This window comes from Lissotriton vulgaris, chromosome 11 (assembly GCF_964263255.1).
Source record: "Lissotriton vulgaris chromosome 11, aLisVul1.2, whole genome shotgun sequence".
In the NCBI taxonomy this organism is placed as follows: Eukaryota; Metazoa; Chordata; class Amphibia; order Caudata; family Salamandridae; genus Lissotriton; species Lissotriton vulgaris.
This window is the reverse complement of record NC_141699.1, coordinates 97,494,276-97,516,313: the sequence shown is the minus strand read 5'-3', so window position 1 is coordinate 97,516,313 and position 22,038 is coordinate 97,494,276. Positions and strand designations below refer to the sequence as shown.

Below are 22,038 nucleotides of genomic sequence, written 5' to 3'. Positions count from 1 at the left end.
TTTAATTAGTTGGTACAGGACATGATGCACCTGGCCACCTTTGCACTTCTCGACTGAGGAGCTATACTTCCATTGGCACAGTAGATGTACAAGACCAACTTCAGCACTTTTCCATCGAGGAACTATACTTGCAGTGGTACAGAATATGCACATAGTCAACCTCAGCACTTCTCTGTGAAGAGCTATACTCTCAGTGGTACAGTGCATGCGCCTGGAAAACTTCGTCACTTCTCGATTGAGGAGCTATACTTTCAGTGGTACAGTACATACGGCTGGCCATCTTTAGCACTTCTCGACTGAGTAGCTCAGCTACCAGTGGTACAGTACGTGCACCTGACCAACCTCGGCACTTCTCTGTGAGGAGCTATTCATTCAGTGATACAGTACATGCACCTGATGTTCTTTAAAAAGAGCAGGACTCTTGCAAACCTGCTAAACATGACGCAGTATCGCACGTGCTACCAGAGTTGCTGTCCTTCAAAATAAGATAGCTGGGCACTTCTCAGGCATTTACCTACCTTTAATGGGAAGGGCAGCAGAAGCCCACGTCACCGCCTGTCTCTCACAGTTCATCGAGAGCTCCAACTTTCTTGAGGCCAACCAGGCCGGTTTCAGACCCGCCCACTCCACAGAGGTAGTGATCTTGGCCGTGTTGGGACGCTCTGAGAGACGGCGCTGACAGGGGTACCCCGCAGGCCCTGGTACGTTTAGATCTGTCGGCCGCTTTTGACACGGTGGACCATAACATCCTTCTCCACCGTGTCGAGCAGGCCGGCATCCAGGGCCTGGCGCTGGCATGGGTCGAATCCTTTCTGACCGGGAGGTCTCAGACAGTTAGTTTGGGCACCTTCAGGGCACCTAGGGAGCGTTCACTCTGCGGGGTCCCCCAGGGCTCCTCCTTATCCCCTCTTCTCTTCAATCTGTATCTCCGACCTCTTCTCTTCTCTCTAAGGCAGTGGGACGTCACCGTCTTTAACTACGCTGACGACCTGCAACTCATCTTTCCTCTTAATTCTTCTTCTGTTATTTCTCATTTCCAGGCGGTTATGTCCCACATTCTCCAGTGGATGAGCCAGAATCAACTTAAATTGAACCCCGGGAAGACTGAGCTCCTCCTCCCTGGTAAGAGCTCCACCCACTGGGGTCCGCACTTCTGGCCGGCAGAACTTGGCCCTCCCCCCACTCCTGTGGCCTCGGTGAAGAGCCTCGGGATCACCATTGACTCAGAGCTGTCCCTCAAGCCCCAGATAGGGATGGTGGTCTCTTCCTGCATGTATCAGCTGCGCAGGATCTGGAAGGTGGCCTATCTTCTGACTCCCGAAGCCCTGATTCAAGTCATCATGGCTCTCGTCCTCTCCCGCTTGGATTTCTCGAACTCTATCTACCACGGTCTGCCTAAGACCTTACTCTTTAGATTACAGATCGTCCAGAACCAAGCGGCGAGATTGGCCTTCGGGATCCCGAAATGGCAATCCGCTAAACCTCTTCTTACCAAATTGCATTGGTTTCCTGTCATTTCGAGGGTAGCCTTCAAGATCGGCTGCCTCACCTTCAAATCTTTAACCGGTCCCTGCCCTGCCTTCCTGAAATCCCTTATCAGTCCCTACTGCCCTTCACGCAACCTCAGATCTTCCCACCTTCACCTTCTGGTTGTCCCCTCTATCAAACTCTGCAGATCCGGAGGCCGGAGATTCGCACATTTGGCCCCTAAATTCTGGAACTCTCTCCCTCCCCTGCTTAAATCCTCCAATTCACTCATTCTATTTCGCAAATCTTTAAAAACATGGCTCTTCCCACAATCTAGCTAATCTTCCTTGCACCAACTCAGGACCAGATCTGCGCCAGGAAACCCACGGTGACAGAGCGCTTTATAGGCCTACCTTAACAACATAACAGCACTGGCTCAGTTCAGTAGAGTATCTGTACATTTCATGACAACGGTGCCACTTGTCAGTACAACGTCAGTATCTTTGGTGGGATCCTTACAAGCACTTTAAAACTGACCTTTAACTATCCCACTTTACGAGAGGAGCTGCATGGGCGTCATTCTATTCATGGCAAGTGCGAGGTCCCAGGTTTTAATCCTAGTAAAAGTTGAGCGCGCGTGCGCATTAAGAAAGTGAAACTGTATGAGACTTGCGAGGACAGAAGGGGGACAGAAGATGTGCACATCGCGTTTGTGTATGCGTGCACATCTCTTCAGTAAAAGAGACGCCGTACATGTGCACATAGCGTGTCTGCGCGTAGTTTCGGAGAGAGGGGACTGGTGTCCTGGAGCTGTCCCTGGGCAGGTGAGCATTATGTGGCAGAGTAATTAATCGACAAAGAGGGTTTGCCGGGAGGCGCGCGCCTGATCTCTCCTGCGAGGTTTGCAATGGCTTAAGGAAGGAGTCCATTGCGGAAGTTCGTTTTCAAGCTTCCTGGAGCGCGTCGCTCACAGGGCTGGAGGACATCCAGAGTTGAGCAAGCGTGTGCATGAAAAAAAAGAAAGTGAAATTACATGAGGCTTTCGAGGACGGAAGGGGGACAGGAGATGTGCACATCGCAAATCTGTACGGTGTAAGCTGGTGTGTGTTCACGGGCACGTTCATAATTGCAGCCCTTCTTGCACGTGCATATGTCTGGTCTCCCTTCCAAAGCAAGTCCATAACAATAGATCTCGCTAGCGACATCGCTTTTGCGCTGCATCGCTAGGCGAGACCTAAAAAGAAACGGTTGGTTGTAATGTATCTTAACAACAACAGTACAATACTCTTAATCACATGCTATGAAAAGGACACAAAGTAAAAAGTGATGTTCTTTATGGCGTATATTGTAGAAGGAAATCCTTGGACTTAAGCTTCAAAAAACAACTTCTTCCTAAAGAGCTTGGACCCCTTTCCTGTCTGATAAAGCTGATAAAAGAGAGGCAATCACATTAATTAATTCATCTGAGTGTTCAAGACCAAAAAAGGTTTACCTAATTCACCTCTGACTCATCAAATTGAATCTGCAGCATGTCTCAAAAAAAGTATGCATCCCTCTGGAAGAGCAAAACACAAAATAGGGTACTCTGAAAACAGGCTGCGAGGCTACAATCACAGAGCAGAGCCGAGACATCAACAGGCTGGGCATGCAGAAAAGAAACACTAAGTGGAGTAGCATCAATAAAGTTTACCATTTCAGAAACATGCGAAAGGAATCCTTCCTAAGGCATGGCTGTTCCTCAAAGATCTTCTCCTTCAGAACCAGACCCTTACTGTAGTGACTGTCTTTCTCAAGGGCTTTACAGATGAAGTATAAACAGGCTGCAGGAAGAAGAAAAATCTGGTAAGCAAAAAACATGCACACCGTGTGGTACCCTATCATGCAACAATTGTCATTCTGGTCTCTTTAAATACTAAGCTTGCATACAAATAGAGGTTGCCACTGCTTACTGGGCACTGGAAGAAATAGGCTTCTCCGACATACAATGTTCGCCAGACCTTAAAAAAAGTGGTCATCTGGCCCTCAACTCTAAAACTTTGAGCTACTCTTTGATTAAAAACCAAATAATGTTGTTGTTCCTGCATACTCCCAGAAAAGGTCACCTAAATCGGTGTGCAGGTTTTGTTAGAGTTTGGTTGCTGGTTTCAATACGAATAACAGGAAAATAGCAGCAAAACAATTAAAAATAGCAAAACATTAAAAGGCTGAGAATGAGACCCGCTTCTTATTTTAAATCGAAAGTTAAACGATTACTTTGTTAAATTCATAGATCTTTAGAAGTCAAGTTCATATATAACTTAAAAAACGAAATATCCTGATCTACTTGGCAAAAAACATTGAAGATCTCTGGTGGAACATGATACAATTGTGATTCTAGTAGGTTTACTGATCATAGAATCTACATTTTTTTAAAGACAAGGAGGCTAGCATTACATATTACACTTTTATTTCCCACTTCTGAGCAGCACCATTGAAAGCTCTCATGGAATCGAACAACATCACAATCACCAAAAGTATCTTCTATGCCATAAATAGAATGCAACCTCCTTCTTCCTCTTCTTTTCCTCTTCTTCAATTTTTCATATGTTTTAACATTTCAACTATTCTCCTCTAATTTTCTACAATAAAACATATAAACAAAATTAACATGTAAACTCAACTCCTCTGAATCTTAACCAAATGTTTACAAATATCTTACGTTATTTCATTGATTATCCTAATACTGCCACACCCAACGGGATGGGTTGGCAGGATTATGCTAGCCTCCTTTTCTTTAATAAAATCTCAATTCTATAATCAGTAAACCTACTAGAATTGCAATTTTATGTCAAGACAGGAGGCTAGCGTTATGCACGTTCAAAGCTTTTTTAGGACGCATTTTGAAACATGTTCTATCGTTTTGAAATAGAATGTCCTGAACGTGGTAGCAGACGACCAATCTGCTGCTTTCATAATATCTTCTAATCTACCACCTAGCATACTCACCCTACTTGCCATAGCTCCTCTTACCAAATCCGCTGTGAAGTTTGACATGTCCACACCTGCTTCCTTCATAGAACACTTTACCCATCTTGTAATCGTCTCACTCAAAACTGCTTTGTACCCCGCTTCCTCTACATTCTCGAAAACATGCCGTTCCCGGTCCTGCCCTCCTACTTCACAGCGATCTCATCTGCGGTCTCGGCCTTGCTGTGGGACGGTAAACCGGCACGGATCGCACAATGCAAACTGGTGAAAGATTGGAATGATGGAGGCATAGCGCTCCCTAATATTGAACTGTACTACGGGGCGGCCCACCTCAAACAAATCAACTATTGGTTGCATGCCCCACAGACTGAACCTGCTTATTCGGCAGATAGGCAATGCTTGGAGCCCAGAGGTTTGCTGAGAAACGTATATAGCCGAAGTGTTCCGACTGACCTAGTGGGACCGACACGACACACGATCCAACTCTGGTATAAGGCACACAGACACCTTCAGTGCGCTAATACAATCACGCAAATGACGCCATTGTGGGATTCATACAGACTAGGTTTCCTTCGCAACAGTAAGGAGTTCCAGGCTTGGGACAACATAGGAATAACGGTTGTGGGAGACCTTTGGAAAAAGAGCAAGGTAGTGGACTTGGTATTTCTACAAACCAAATATGAGATGGCACAGTCTGAACACTACATACAAATCCGTCATGCACTGCAGACAGCCATCCCTGCAGAGTCAGTCTTGCCAGAGTCCACTCCTCTTGAGGACAGGTTACTGACAGAACACATGCCCCGTAGAGCAACATCTTTCACGTATCGAAAGCTGGTCAACAATCTCCCGGACAGGTTGGTTCAGTTGCGGTTGAACTGGTCGAGGACGTGGGCGACTTTGATGACTCAGAGTGGCAGGAGGCAATCTCCTTGCCGCGGGAAACAGCGATCCCCTCCAGGCTTAAACTGGTGCAGTTGAAAATATTGCATCGCACGTATTACACCAGAACAGTCCTGCATACGATAGGAAGGGCCCACATGAGTACTGTCTCCGTGGTTGCGGTGAGAGAGGAACATTCTATCACACCATTTGGGATTGTGGTCGAGTGGCTATGTTCTGGGCTGCTGTGATGCGTACCATCTCCCAAACCATGAATGTTTCCCTGCTGCCTGATCCCCGACGTTGCCTGGTAAATGTGTGGGACGCAACGGATTTGACTCTTCGACAGCAGGATTGGGCCATGCTGGGGATGATGGTTGCAAAGCGAAACATTGCTAGACTATGGGGCGCTGAGGCATCGCCTATGCTGAGGGAGTGGTGTAGAGACATGGATGTAACGATGGTTGCCGAGAAGGCGGTGTTTGTTCATCGGGGGTGCCCCAGGAAATGGGGGCAGATATGGGGGGCGTGGAATAGGTTCAGAGGAGAAATCTGTGAACTGCCTCAGATTGACTCGGACGAGGACCTCTCACACTAAGAGTCCCAGTCCCATAATCGTGTACTACATGGTGGGTTTTTAAGCCATCCCGAAACTTAGCCACTATTATATAAATGATATAACGATGGGGACTCAACTGTACTTGCACTGCGAATATTCAGAATACTGCATATATTGTTGTTTTTGTCGTCTTCTGTGTCTGATGCAATGTTAATAAGTTCAATAAAAAAAAAAAAACACACATGCAGAGTTATAATCCTATTGTGAAATGTGTACCTGCATTGACATAAACCGCCGCCGTGCCCCCGGGATGTCGGCTCCTGGGCTGTGTTACCCTGATATTACGGAGTACAGATGAATAAGTTGCGTCCGGCCCAAGGGGTTGTAGGCCAGATGCTGTGTACAAGGTTTAAGGTACAATAAAGGTCTTTTAATAAAAAAAAACTGCTTTGTATGGTTTCCCATAGGAAATCAACACTTGATCCACCTCTGCTCCTAACTTCTACAGCATCCTGCTTTCATACTCCTTCAAACAACGCACCATGCATAAAATTGGACATTCATCAAAAATTGGATAAAAAATAGATCCGGCCATGGTCTTTGTTCTTCTTCACATTTCAAAAACCACGCCAAGACACACCAAAGTAGCCAACTTCCGAGATAATTCCCACCCTTCCATATATTTATTGCTTGGCCAACCTGCAAACATCTTAAGAACCAAATCTACATCCCATAATGACTGATAGTTAGGATTCGGAGGCCTCCTTAAACGAATGCCTTTCATTATCCTACATACCAAAAGACTTCTACCAATAGAAACACCTTGTTTGAGTGAATGACCAGCAGATACCGCTGACCAATAACAGTTCACTGTCCTATAAGACATCCCTTTCTCAAATAACTCTGCAAAGAAATTCGCTACTTGAACATCATCTCCCTCGAAGGGATCTAAATCCTTTTCAAGCACCAATGAAGCCATACCTTCTATGCCCCTCTATACTTTATTCTTGTTCCTGGGGCCTAAGACTCATACAGTAACTCTGCAGCTGTGCCTGAAACGTCTGTGAATGCTTTTGAACACCTGATATCTTCCATACTAGAAGGTTGAGAGACCCTGACTTCACTAATGGATGTTTTCCTCCTTCCACATTTTTCAAAAGACCCTTGAAGGTCATAATCAAAAGTGGCTCCTTCACTGACAATTCCATCACCGATGGAAACCCAGGCTGACTCTTCCAAAATGGGGTCATCAAAACTAACTCTTTCTGCCTCCTCACCTGTACTAAAAAACTCTGAATCATAGAAAACCTGGGAAGAGCATACCCCTTAAATCCTTTTCGTTCCTGTAAGAATGCATCCACCGCCATTGCTCCTGGATCCAGTCTCTAGTTCACATAATTTTCTAACTGGTGGGTTAATCTTGATGCAAATAGGTCCACTTCTAAAGGACCAATTGCTCCAAAATTCCTTGAAAAACTTCCTCTTTCAATTTTCAATCCCTGTAATCTATTATGTTCCTTGAATTCCAATCTGCTGTCACATTCTGGACACATGGTAAATATTGCGCCCTCAGTCCTATTTTGTGTTCCAAAAAAAACTCCCATATTTCTTTCGCCAGTTCCGCTAGTCCCTTTGAACGTGTTCCTCCTAATCTGTTTATGTAATCTACAGCAGTTACATTGTCCATCATCAACAACACCGATTTGCCTTTCAAAACTGTTTTGAAACTCTTCAAAGCAATCCAGTTTTTATCTCCAAACGGATGATATGACTCGCCTTCTCCCACGGGGTCCAAAGAGCCCCAGTTTCTTGTCCTAATCCAATCGCTCCCCAACTTGAATTGCTCACATCGTCTCCAACACAAACTCTGGTTTTACTCCAAAAATTGCTCGCCCATTCCAAGCATCCAGGTTTTCTTTCCACCAAATTAACTCTTCTCTCGCATCCATAGTTATTGACACCATATCTCCGTACCACAAAACCTTTGCTAATCCATACCTTTTTAAATGCTGTAAGGCTCTGCAATGCAAAGGCCATGGAAAAACTACCTGTATTGATAATGATAGCAAGCCAATCACTCGTGCTAATTCTCTTAACATTATTTTCACCTTCCTTATTACTGATTGAATCTCCTATTTTATCTTCCTCACCTTCTTCTCCGGAAGACACAATTGACTTGGAACTGTATCCACTACAAAGCCTAAAAATTCTATTTTCTTCATTGGATTCAAAAGTGACTTCTCCAAATTAACTACAAATCCGAGTCTCTCTAGGACACTTCATACCAAATCCAAATGTTCCTTCAGCTCCCCGATTTCCTGACTCATTATTAAAATATCGTCACGATAAATGATCATTCTGATCCCTCTCTCTCTGAAAAAAACAACCACTAACCACAAAGGTAGGCTCTGAAATTGATATAATTGTCCTTTCCATCTGAATTGCCGAGATGTTTGACTCTCCTTTGCTACACCAATAGTGAAATACGCATCTTTCAGATCCATTTTCATCATTCAATCTCTTTCATGAAGAATGTCCTTTAAGAGATGAATACCCTCCATTTTGAAATGTCAATAAGTCACAAATTGATTCAATCCCCTTAGATTTATAACTGTTCTCCACCCTTTGTCCTTTTTCTCTACCAAGAACAAAGTACTTATGTAACCTTTATTTCTTTTACTTGCACAATAAAAAAAAATTCTAACATCTGACTCACTTCATTTTGCACTATTTCCATTAAATCTCCTTGAAAAACCAACTCGTAAGGTTCTTTTATCAGCACCAGTATTGGATTGAATTCTATTAGATACCCTTCTATGGTCTTTAAAACTCATGCATCCTGTGGAATGTTCCTGCAATTTTCCTTGAAATACCTTAATCTTTCTCCTACACTTTTCATGATAGAATGTGAACCAATCCTCGTACTCACCGTAGTTTTGTCCTTGTCCTGAAACTTGCCCATTTCCTCTGATTGAACGACTTTGACTTCTTCCTCTTTGCGGGAAGAAATTATAACTCCCCTGTCATCTGTAATAACCATTGCCTTGGTTTTGATATTGGGGTCTGTAATTTGCACGGCAGGTAGGTTGCCCTCTATTACCAACCAGTCCATAAAAACTACTATTTGAAAACACCCTATGCATCGAATATTGCGCATTATCCAGGCTTGTGAAGGTGCGACCATATTTGGTTTATGATTTCACAATACCGTCACCAAATAATAAGCCATGAGCCTCTTCACTTGATTCCCTATAGGCTAAATCTCCTAATGTTGGATTCATGCGCATTAGCAGTCTTTCTTCTTTCAGCTAAAATTCCTGCACCAGATTTCACATTTCCCAAAAAGCAAATGGCCCTCTGACACCAGCCACGTAACAATGCCAAATCCAAATCCAAATTTTTAAGATATGCCTCCTCAACTGCATCAAGTATCTTAGCCAAGGATCTTTCCAATCCTTTTCTTGGCTCCTTAACATCTTAAAAAGATATGTAATGAGCTCAGGATCTATGTTCGAAGTCCTAGTCACTTTTTCATCTATCATAGGTCTCGAGCATTCCGTTCTCATAATACTCCTCTCTTCCTTTTTATAAAGGCGTTCTTATTATCGCTTTTATGTAATCATAAACATGTTCTAGAGGGCATGGCTAGCAGCCGAGAAGAGTGGCTGCTCACTAGCGAGGCTCCAGGGCCCTCGCCAAATATCCTGCATCTATCTGGTTGCCTGCAGAGAAAATACGTCAAAGTGAGGTGGATTACTGGCCCCTCAGTCCATCGGCGACGAGAGCGGTGAAAAAGAGTCCTGCGAAACGGTGAAGGACAACGGAATCGGGAAGCCGTGGCTGGTGCGCACTAAGCATGGCAGCGATTGAGTGAGCGATGGAGGAGGCTCTGAGATCCCCGCGGCAGCCGACGATTCCACCAAACCTCCTGGGAAGTGACGGTAGGCAAAGCGGGACAAAGAGCGACTTGAGTACAGGCTCCCGGGTTCTCCGATTACGTAGCGGTGGTTTGACGGCGGCGTGTGAGGGAGCGGGGAGCCACGGAGGGCTGTAACCGAGGCCCAGGCGTTGGTGGCCTACTGGGCCCTCCAGAAGAGCGCCCTGAATGTCGGCCCCTGCCTGGCTAGCCGCTCTCTCGTTCCCCTGTTTGGCCCACAGCATATGACAGCAACACCCATGAACGCCTGGGGTTGGGCGGCACCAAAGAGGCCTGCGGTCACGAAATCCTGGTCAGAGACCCCCCCAACCCGGGCGACCCCCCCTCCCCTCCCCCCAGTGATCTGGAACAACCTTACTAAGCGTGTGTCTCACAGGGCTCGATCAGACACAACGAAACCGGCATCCTGCGGGACAGAGCCGAGCAGAGCCCGTGGGGTGGTCAGTGCTTGAGTGAGAGTGGAGCCCTGCTGGTGACCCATACCCCAGTGAGAAGGCTAAACATGCGGGGTGAGAGAGGAGATCAGTCGGCGGACCCAGTTCCCCCGGGAGTATCAGTCTTTCACCACCTGTATATGAGCCCTACCAGTCACCTGAGAGGGAGACAAGGACCCAGGCACGTGAAGGTGAAACTCCATATTTCACAAGCCCAGCACACGAACGCGGGGCAGGAGATTAGAGGTGGCTAGGGCGCCGGGGTCCAGACTCCAGGAAAACCGACAGGTCACCAGTGGGGCTGACATTTCCCCTTGGCAGACGGCAGAGACTACCGGGGCTGGTTTCGGTGGGCAAAAGCAATTCGCCACACCAAAGCCCAACAATGGAGAGCGACAAGGGGCCCAAAACATCGGCCCAGAACAAACTTGCCAAATTCACCTGGAATAAAGCAGGGTAGGGGCTGGACACAGCACAATTGGAAGCCCCAGATAAACAAAGTAACCCCCTACCTCAGCAAGACCTGACACTCCATGACATAATGGAAAAAATCACTGGGGTACGTACCCTCTTGGAAGCCCGCATTGACTCAGTGAATATAGAAGTGTCCCTTCTCCGAGTAGATCTTCGTAAAATGGACACCAAAGTATAAGACCTGGGAGACACAATAGCTGAATTACGAAAAGATACTTCCCAGCTCCAACAGCCCATGATGGAAAAACAACTGGATGAATATGAAGGCAGAGCGAGTAGGAACAACATACGCATCCTAGGTGTGCCGGTACAAGCGGAGGGGCAAGTGGCGGGCCTCTGTGTAGAGGATCTGATCTTGGAGCACCTACAGCCTAAAAGACTTGAGAGCTACTTTTCGATTGAGAGGGCCCACCGTGTCCCGGGAGGGTGACTGATGCCAGGGGACTCAGTCGCCTGTGTCTTTAACTATATGGACCAAGACATGATACTTCAAGCGGCACAGGTTAGTCCTCCGCTCAAACTGGACAACAGTGTGGTTACATTCTTTCCTGACTTTACCGCCAAAGTCCAAGCCCAGCATTGCAGCTTTCTAGCAGTGAAAAGGGAGCTGCGAGTTAGGGAAGTGAAATATGCCATGCTCTTCCCAGCGAAGCTTCGCGTAGAATCGTAGGGTAAGACATGGTTCTTCTACTCACCGGATGACACCTGGAACTGGTTGGAGGGTTGGCGCCAAAATGAAAAACCACGTAGAGAACGCAATGGTGGACACAGATCGAACAGATCCACCCAAGGGACGGAGCTGGAAGACTATCCATCCCAGGCAGGGATGGGAGAGACGAGGCGTAGTTGAGAAGAAGGACATTTGGAACTGGGACAGAGACTCACTGGTCGCAGATAAGTGGCCTGAAGGTGGCAGGACGGGCAGAGGGGACTTCCAGAAATATCCTCTGAACTAGGGGGTTTGGGCATGCAGTGCTGTGGAATTTGAGCCATTTGCCTGAGCATAGTTGTGAACTAAAGAGACGAGCTCGGACATGAGAGGGGCTGGTTGCCAATCCTCGAACGTAATGAAACACGATGTAATGTTTGCGGAGGGGGAAGGCTGTCTGGCAGCACCTAAAAGTATTCGGGGGGGGGGATAGGCACTCTGCCTGGTTGGGGTGTGGGTAGTTGGAAATCCACTGGCAGGGGGGCAGGGAGGGGGGGAGGCGAAGGAGTTGTAGGAGGGGGGTTTGGGGACAAAGATGTATTTGAGTTTACAAGTCACAGAGTTTATAGAGTCATATCTGATTTCGTCCATTGATACTTGCCTTAAAGGGAGGATAGTCACGGACCTTGCTGTTGGCTATGTGCAAAACTGTTTGGGCAAGTGCAGGCATGGGAGGCCAAGACCGCGAGATATAAGTCGAGCACAGGGGATACGTTGAGTGCTCCTGTCCTTTTACCCAATATATCAATGACAGTGGGTAGGATAGAAACGTCACTCTCCGTGCTCACCTGGAATGTGAATGGGATGGGGACAAAATTAAGCGGGATATAGTACAGCAGTATCTTAAAAGACAGGCCCCTGACTTAGTAATCCTGCAGGAGACACACTTGGTGGGTTACAAATGCAAAACCCTCACATGGTGGGTATATAAGCTACTGGTACACGCTGAATACACTTTGGGATCCTGTGGGACGGGTATCCTAGTTAAAAGAAATCTGGCACGCGCACTTGGGCAGATCCAAGGGGTAGATTTCCGGTCTTAGAGGCGCAATTGGAGGGGAGGGTACTCAATGTGGTCGCAGTATACCTCCCGCTGGCTCTTGGAAAGGAAGCATCAATAAACCTGGGGAAGATAGTAGCAGATCTCTCCATGGGCACTCTGATCTTGGGGGGTGACTTTAACATAACAATGGATTACTGAACGGATAGACATCCACAATGACCATCGACACGACCCCATACACGTATGGAGGAGTTTACCACAGCTATGGAACTAACGGATGTTTGGGGATCGTTACAGCCAGATGGAACCGAATACACCTACTATTAAAAATGCACACAAGAGCACACCCCGCATTGACTATTTATTAATATATTCGGCAACACTTGGCCACTTCCGGAATCCCAACACTCTACTGAGGGGGATCTCAGACCACTCCCCGTGTGGGTTAAACTTACATATTATCCAACCGCGAGCCACCATAGTTCTCAGTTCTTGGTTGCTAAAAATCTCTGATATCAAAGAGGAGCTACACACACAGATGGCTAATTACTTCAAAGAAAACGTGGGGTTGGTGGATTCGGCGCAGACTATATGGGAAGCCTTTAAGGCGGTACTAAAGGGGCAGGCCCTGGTACGAAAAGTGGGATATAATAAAAAAAGACAGCAACAGATCACACAACTAGAATGTGAACTCCAGTATCAATACTCCCCGAGTCCAAATTAGGCATGCCCTGCTCGTGGTACTCCCCAGGGGTAGTACACTCCCTGAATCGTCCCCACTTGAAGACAGGAACCTGGCCAGCGACCTACCAGAGAAAGCCATATCCCTCATCTACAAAAAATTCATCAAAAATATGGCGGATCCCCACGATGTGGCGGGTCTAGATGATAAGGAGTGGCGGGTGGCAGTGGCCTCGCCTCGGGAGGTGGCCATCTCCTCTCGGCTCCGCCTGGTGCAGTTAAAGCTTCTCCACAGATCTTACTTGTCAGGGCCTCGGATGGATAGCATGGGTTACACCCTGGATGGTGGTTGTGTACAGCAATGTGGACTGGAGGGAACTTTTATTCATACTCTCTGGAAATGCGTAGGGATCCAGAGCTATTGGGAGAGGGTGGTGCGCCGGATGGAGGAAGCACTGGGGCAACAGATCCACTGTAATATTAAGTTGGTCTTGTTGAACATTTGGGAACCTACAGACTTCAACTCCAGGGTGCGAACATAGGTCACATTGGGACTGGTGGTTGCTAAAAGAAATATTGCCCAGTTATGGAGGGCTCAGACCCCACCGAACACAGCAGACTGGGCCAAAGATATGGACTGGTGTATTGTGACAGAAAAATCCATTTACGAAGCCAGGGGGTGCCCAAACAAATGGAGGCAAATATGGGGGCAGTGGAATGTTTACATGGGGAGAGATTTGTGAACCTCCGAGAGACAGAGAGGATATCACCAGTTGGACCCAACTCTGTATAGTTCGAATTGTCAACTTAATTTTGTTATGTGTATACCTCAAGGAACCATTCAATGTGGGACGATTCAACCCCATTACCTGATGGAATAGAGTGAAGGACCCCGTGTTGGTCACGAAATGGACAAGGCTCTCAAGATGTCAGACTGCTGCATGGTGATTTCTCAGCATGCAAGGATCCTCAGTGTCAGTGGAAGTACCTCCTCTGCTAATCTACAGGGATGCTCATCTTTTACAATAGAAAGCAGCCTTGCGGGTTACACATAGATTAGTGATGTTATGGATATAGAGATAGGGCTGTCGCCCCGTGGATTAAGATAGTGGTGACATTTGTACGTAGTGAGAAATTTAGACCATGTACATGATGTTCAAGACATTGTGATAATGTTGTGCGAAGCTAGAAGTAAAAACAAGTTTAGTTTCGGAGAAACAAATCCAAAATTGTCGTGAATGCAAAAATGTGCCAACGTTTGCAGCTGGAAATGTTATTTGTGAGGACAATTTAAGAAATGAGCTGCTTCGCTACATTGGTCTAACTCAGGAATATAACAACAGAAGTGAACTGTTGGTGCATTCTTGGACCTTGGCCCTTACCTACCTTAAGTCCTGAAGAACAGGCCTGTGTGTCAACTTCAAGTGTCCCTATGAAGTGAATGTTTCCCCCATAGAATAACTTTACTGCATTTAGAGGCTACCGCCTCAGATCTGCAAAACAAGAGTATTTTTGTATATTTCAAAAAGTTATAACTCCGACAGTACTTACCCAATTTTGATGATTTTATTACTCTAAAAAAAACATACAAATCTGCATTATTTTTATAAACTGTTGTTGGATTTCTTTATTGAAAGTATGCCTCCTTTAGCTAATCTGTGTGCACCAATGCCTACGCTCCCCTTTTATTAGCCTAGCTGCTTGACCACCCTACCACAAAATAGAGCACTTGATGTTTTTTTAAAGAAAGCCCCTGTAAATCATAAAGGGTCATTTAGGCTATTTGCATAGCGGATCCCTTTAAGTGCACTACGTAAATTGCCAGTTTTCTAGTGTCGATGTGAGGTATTCTAGATCGTTCCCAAGCATGCGTTATTTCTCCTGCAATGTAGACGGCTGGATATCAGAATCCCTCACTAGACTATTTAACAAGAGAGGGTACTAGTGTCCAAAATGGAAAAGTCTGCAACATTCAAAAAGGAAATATATTTCATAGTACAATTAAGTAAATATGCGTTATAAATAAACACAGTCTGATAGTATACAATGGGTGCTAAAGAAACTTACGGCACCTACTACCTAGAGGTGCAATATCGGTGCACAAGAATGTACAACCAGAAATAATGCTACAGAGAGGGATCCTGTAAGACTCCATTGGGCGTTCTGGGGCGATTTTCTGCTTGTGGAGGGAAAGCTTGCCCGTTTCGGCATCGATGAAGTGCTCCTGATGCTCTTCCACTGAAGGTTGTCGAGGTCGCGGGCCGGGGATCACCGCTGACGCCTTTGGTACTGAGGAGACCTTTTCGGGCACACCGGCGACTGCCTTAGGAGCGAAAGCCTTCGGCGCCGTCTTCGGAGGCAACGTGAAATGGATGGGCGTGGACGCCTTAAGTGGTTTCTCCACCGGTTTCGTAGGCGGAGGATCCTTCGGACCGACTGAAGCAGTGCCGTCCCTGATGCGCTGCTGGAAGTCCGTCACCTTCTTGGAGAACGCAGCGGATGGGCGCGCCGGTTCAATGGAATCCCTCGAGGCCGCACCTGGAGTCGACTCTCGGGGCACGGTGCCCTTGGCCTTGTCCTGCTGACGCGGAGTCACGAGAACCTTCGGGTCATCCAGCCGCTTCTTCGGGTCACTGAGAGTTTTCTTCGGGTCGCCGACAGCCTTCTTCGGGTCGCTGAGGCTTTTGCCAATGTCGACCGTCTTCGGCCACCTTCACTTTAGTCTTCGGCGCGGCAGACTTCGTCTCGACTCCCTTGACTTGAGCCTTTGGCTCGACAGCTACCTTCGGCTTCTTCGGCGCCGAGGGCTTCGAGGCCTTGGAGCCGACCAAAGCGATGCGCACTTTCGGTTTCGAGGACGGCACCTGCGCAGTGACTGGAGTTGAGACCGTAGGTTTCGCTTTCGGTTTCGATTTTCCAGGGAGTGGCTCGACATCAATGTCCGTGGCCGAGCCCGGAGGCGGGGCCGTAGAACCCATAGAGAGATCTTGGGTAAGGCCCGAAGGCGATCCCTCGACCTGAGCCTTATAAATTGGCACGGCCCCAGAGTCAGTTCGAGGAAGCTCTTCATCCGAGCTATCCTCCATGGCCCCGAGGGCCCCATCGTCGTCTCCTACCTCGTCGACGACTTCTTCGGCCTCGAACATCTCTGCATCCGCGTCGTAGTCGTAGTCGACGTCCGACGCGGGGTTCAACTCAGAAATGTCCTGGATAGATTCGTCCTCGACACCCGCTGCATCGAAGATGTCCACAGGCGCTGGTGCAGCATGCTGGCCTCCTGGCGCGCAGCTCGTCGAAGCTTAAGCGTCTTCTTGGACCTGAAGCGTGAACAAGCCATACACTTGTCTTCATCGTGGTCCGGCGACAGACACTTGTTGCACACCGGGTGGACGTCGATGTGGGGATACTTCGAGTTGCAGACGGGACATCTCTTGAATGGACTTCGTTCCATGATGGACGTCGATAGGTCTAGAGCGTCGACTGGGCCTTCCGCGCCGAGAGCACGCGGGTGTAGGGAATCCGGCTCGGAACCGAGCTGGAAGAACTAAGACCGAATGCAAGACTATACCGACGTATTAAGCTAAAGACCTTTTGGTCTCAAGAAAGTTTTCTATCGATTCCGACAAGAGGGAAATAAAAGACATCCGAACCCAATGGCGGAAAAAAACAATCTGAGGATGGAGTCGATGCCCATGCGCACTGTAGTCCAGGGGAGGAGCCACCTATCTCGTGATTTCGAAGACTCTTCAAGGACAACAATGTGCAATCATCCGGACCCAACTCTAGGCGGCGATCTATGCACAGATGTGAATTCAGCAGCCCACATGCCTCGAACAAATGTAAACCTGTATATAAATACGGAATAGCAAAAGGATAGTTTGCAATATTGGCATAATGAAGAGAAAAAAACAGAGAAATGTGCGTAAGAAAGAATGGTGGAAAGGAAGGAAGTCTTACCTTTATTGAAATAGATGTCTTAGCATCGCCTGTCCCACCGCAGCATCTTTCATCAATTTGGAATCCAAGCAGTAATGCTTAGTGAATGTATGTGGCATCTTCCAGGGTGCTGCCCTACAAATGTCTGAGAGGGACACGCCAGCAAACAACGCCATAGATGTAGACACTGATCTAGTGGAATGGGCACGAACGTTTGATTGTAGAGGTTGGCCAGCTGCTGGTGACAGAAGAGAATAGCACTAGAGATCCATATAGATATGCTCAGTTTCTGTAAGGGAAAACCTTTTCTAGGTAAGCTATAAGCTACAAAAAGCTGATTAGTCTTGCGGAAGGATTTCGTTTTGTCTAGGTAAAATTTAAGGCAGCGCTTCAAGTGCAAAGCTTGTTCAGCTGCTGTTTGAGGATTTGGAAAGAAGGATTTTAAGACGATTGGCTCATTAAGATAAAAGTCCGATGGGACTTTAGGTATAAATTCCAGGTTGGTATGAAGGATCACTCTACCATGCTTAAATTGAATAAAAGATTCTTGTATTGTGAATGCTTGAAGTTCACTAACTCTTCTTGCGGACGCGAGAGCTAGAAGAAGAGCAGTTTTCCACGAAAGGAATATCAAGTCAGCTCTATGCATCAGCTCAAACGGGTGCTTCATAAGTTGAGGAAGTACCATATTGAGTTGCCATGTTGAGTTGCCATGTTGGAGGTGGAGATTTCACAGGAGGAATGGTCCTGAAAAGTCATTGAAGAAACAGCTTTATCAGTCTGTTTGACCACACGGAAGAACCTTTAGAATATCTTCGAAAATAGGAGATTGCAGCCAGACCTGTATTCGCTAGATGGAGGTGATATGGCAAGACTTCCTCCAGAGATGATTTGAGGGGATGCACTTTAGCAGACCCACACCAGATGCAGAATCTTTTCCATTTTAAAGAATATGTTCTGTTGGTATTGTCGGCTCTAGCTCGAGACAGGATTTCTCTGGACTCTTGAGGAATGTTTAAGTTTCGAAATTCCTGAAACTCCGGAGCCAAGCCGATAATCTCAGAGAGTCTGTATCCGGGTGCTGAACTTGTTCCTGGTTCATCAAGAAAAGAGGGGGAAACTGCTTCAGAGGAATCGGCGGCTGTAAGGACAGGAGTTGGAGTTCCGTGAACCAATGTTGGCGAGGCCACACAGGAGCTATTAGAATTAGTTTGCAAGGTTTTGCCTGCATCTTTTTTAGGCAGAAAAAACACCACTGGGTCTGGGCTCCCAACAGCACAGCTTGCCACAAGCTTGTAATGAACAGAATAGGTGCATGTGCAGCTACCAAATTATCTTGACATCTTTTGGTCCAAACATACGACAGGAATGTTATGTTTACTGGATTGAATTCCAATTATTTTATTTGCTTTTTATTTTGTTCAATGCTCTTATATTTGATCTTATACTTTATCAAATTTGCATTTATTTAAAAGACCTTATGTACACAACAGAAAAATAATATAATCACATTCCTATTTCAAAAAAAGACATTCCAATTTACAAAAGACAATAGTACATTCCAAAAGTTTCATCATTCGAACCATCAGTCATCCGTCAATCAAACCAATACAAAAATTTCAAAAAAATACAGACAAAACAAATATACATCAATGATTAAATGAGTGCCGGAATCAAAGTATTCACAAACAAAGCCAATAATTATTTTTATACTAAACACGATTCTATTTTATCTAAATCCTATCACTTTTTTTCAATTTTTAGGCTTTTTGAGTCTACACGTTTCGAACTCGCGTCAATTGGGAGTACTCATCAGGACCAATATCTGTAATAAAGAAAAGAGACCTTTCTTTAAAACATGATTTGCTGATGTCTGTCTGCTACCCTACCCACCACTACTCTCCTCCAAACCTTACCTCTCGCTCTTCAGAGTGCAGAGGAAGTTGTATTGTCCACGACGTCCAACTACAATCTGGTGTGGAAAAAATCAAAGTCACAACCCGCTTCTGGCCATGTAACACAAGTCTCTACTAACATGCACACGTCATCACTAACTTATAGGTAGATGTTAATGTCCTACTTTCTTTGTGCACTGCCTGGCTCTCAACACTCTGGAGAAAGAAAGGAACCTAGTCAGTCATGCCTAACTTGTGGTTTAAGGTGACTGTGTGTCTGCACATGCAGCGGCTGTATAGCAGTGCTTACCTTGGGGTGGGGCTCAGGCTGATTGAAAGAATTGCTCTTGTGACCCCGCCGGCGGTATCTGTAAGAAATTAGCGTTGGAATCGGGTTAATGAAAAAGTCCTTCAGGCTTGAAAAAGGAACAGCTATTTAATTCGGTCGTAGCCGCTTACTTTCACAGGACGGGGCACACAGCGGCGTACAAGATATCTTTCTTCCTTTCTCGAACGATGCATCTCAATCGCATCCACTTCCGGGTCCACAAAGGATCATGGGAGGTGTAGTGCGGTCGGGGTTAGGTCTTTATACATTGGTCCATGGGCATTCCCAGTCATGCTTCCCAGTCATCTTTTTTAGAACCCAGGGAATGAGAGGGATTGGCAGAAAAGCATAGGCAAATACGCCGGACCATGCAATTGAAAAAGCATTCCCTAGAGATCCCTGTTGGGGATGTCAGCTTGTGAAGAGTTGGCAATTGGCGTTGTCGTTTGTGGCAAACAGGTCTGTAGTCTGTTCGCCCCACTGGGAGAAAATCCTGTTGAGAGTATCTTGGTTCCACTCCCACTCCTGGCAGGTTGTCTGTAATCTGCTTAGTGAATCCACTATTGTATTTTCCTTCCCTGGAGCGTAGTCCACTCTCAACAAAATAATGAGTTTAATTGCCCAGTTCCAAATTCGTTGAGATTCTTCGGGGAGGGAGATCGAGTTCCTCCTTGTTTGTTTAAATAGTGCATTTTCGTAGTATTGTCTGTTCTGACAAGCACTAGGGAATTTTGTATCCTAGGCAGGAAAGCCTGAAAGACTAGAAAGACTGCTCTTAGTTCAGAGAAATGTATTTATAGATTCCACTGAGAAGGTGGCCACTTGCAACTGATCTGAAGTTCCTAAAGAAAGGCCCCCCAACCTTCCAGAAAAGCATAAGTTGTTATCACCAGAGAAGAGGCTTGTGGAAGGAAAGGTAACCCCCGAGACAGATGGTGAGGGTGAGTCCACAAAGATAGCGATGTGACCATTTGTGGGGTCACTTGAATTATGTTGTTGAAGGTTCCGTTTATCTGAACCCATTGATTGGTTAAAATTTCCTAAAGAGGACGCATGCATAGACGGCAGTGGGGTATCAGGAGAATACAAGAGAATATCATGTCGAGCAGAGATTTGTATAGGCGCACCGAAAGAGACCACCTTCTGTGTATGTGGCTTCAGAAGTTTTTGTTGTCTTTCCGCTGTTGGAAAGGCTCTTTTCAGAACTGCATCTATGATAGCTCCCAGGAACGCAAGTCGTCGAGAAGGCTGTAGGACTTATTTTTCTAGGTTTAGTTTGAGACCCAATTTGATGAATAGCCGCAGACAGGCTTTGGAAGACTTCTTTGCAGCGTTGAAAGAAGGAGCTTTGACGAGCCAGTCGTCGGGATACAGGAAAACCAGGTGATGATGTTGCCTGAGATATGCCGCTACTGGTGCTAGGCACTTTGTAAAAATGCGAAGGGCCGACTTGAGCCTGAAGGGTAACACTCGGAACTGATAATGCCTGCCGGCTACAGCGAACCTGAGAAATGTTTTGTGCTTTTTTGTGTTTGAGTATGTGTATATGGAAATAGGCGTTTTGAAGGTCCAGGGATACCATGTAGTCATTCCCATTGAGAAGCAGCAAGACCTCCTGAATGTTGACCATGCAGAATAATTGTTTCTTGAGGAACTTGTTTAAATTTTGTAAATCTAAAATTAGCCTCCACTTGTTTTTCTTTTTGCGCACTAAAAAGAAACCGGAATAGAAACCTTTTCCCCTTTGATGAAAAGGAACATGTTCTATGGTTCCTTTTTGGATCATCAATGTTATTTCCAACTGTAACAGGCTCAAATGCTTGTGAGCCAGAGGTTGAGGAGATGTTGGCTTGGGTGGCTGTATAAATTGTAGGGAGTGGCCGAACTGTACTGTTTGTAAGACCCAGCGATCCGTTGTGCTTTGCTTCCAGTTTTGGAGCTAATGGGAGGTTTTGCCTCCTACTTTGGGGGAGGTGAAGAAATTGCAAACAGCAGAAGTGAGAGATCATTGACCTCTGGCATACTCCTTTGGTCGTCCCGCCTTCCCTCGAAATGAAGATTTATTGTATGCAGTCGCAGGCTGTTGCTGCCTCTGACTGAACTTCGTCCTATATTGCTGGATGGAGGAGGTATAGTAAGGATACATGTATTGCTGGTAACCTCCTCTGAAGGATGACTGGCTTTTACCCCGTGCACTACGAAAAGGGGTTCTTTTGTACTGGAGGGTACCCAAAGCTGTGTCAGTGTCTTTTTTGATTCCCCTAAAGGGCTTTGTCGATATGCTTACCGAATAATTCTTGTCCATCGTAAGGCATATCTAGAATTTTAGTCTGGACTTCAGGCCTGAATTTTGTATCCTCTAGCCATCCATGGCGCTTTAGGACCGTGGCTCCAGCTAACAGATGGAAACCATTAGAAGCTATGTCCATCGCGCAATCAATTATCTCTGAAGCAGAGCGCTCGACCGCCAGTAAAACTTTTCTCACCTCCTTGATGTCTAGTGGGAGATCATGGAGGTAAAGAGCGATGTCTGACCACATCTGTTGTAGCACCCCAGAAGCGCTAAAGAATTGGATGCTCTGACTGTCAACGTCGACATAGTTGAAAAACGTTTGCAGATGTTGTCCAGCCTCCTACCCTCCTTATCAGGAGGTGCTGATAGCGGAGCGAATGGGTTCTTTGATCTTCGTTGAGCCGCCTGGGCAATCACTGAATCAGGTCTGGGGTGACCTATGAGACAGGTAGGCGCGTCGTCAGGGGCTTTAT

The 22,038-nt window shown here is 46.3% G+C and overlaps 1 protein-coding gene across 4 annotated transcripts in view; it reads right to left on the bottom strand.

The window, feature by feature from the left end:
• Nucleotides 1-22,038, bottom strand: part of CABIN1 (calcineurin binding protein 1) — a 1,446,726-nt gene that overhangs the window by 1,204,243 nt on the left and 220,445 nt on the right. For all 4 annotated transcript variants that reach the window (XM_086942778.1, XM_086942776.1, XM_086942775.1 and 1 more), the window contains exon 8: nt 3,158-3,287. In XM_086942778.1, the coding sequence (XP_086798904.1) occupies nt 3,158-3,287 (130 nt within the window). The remainder of the gene's footprint in view (nt 1-3,157; nt 3,288-22,038) is intronic.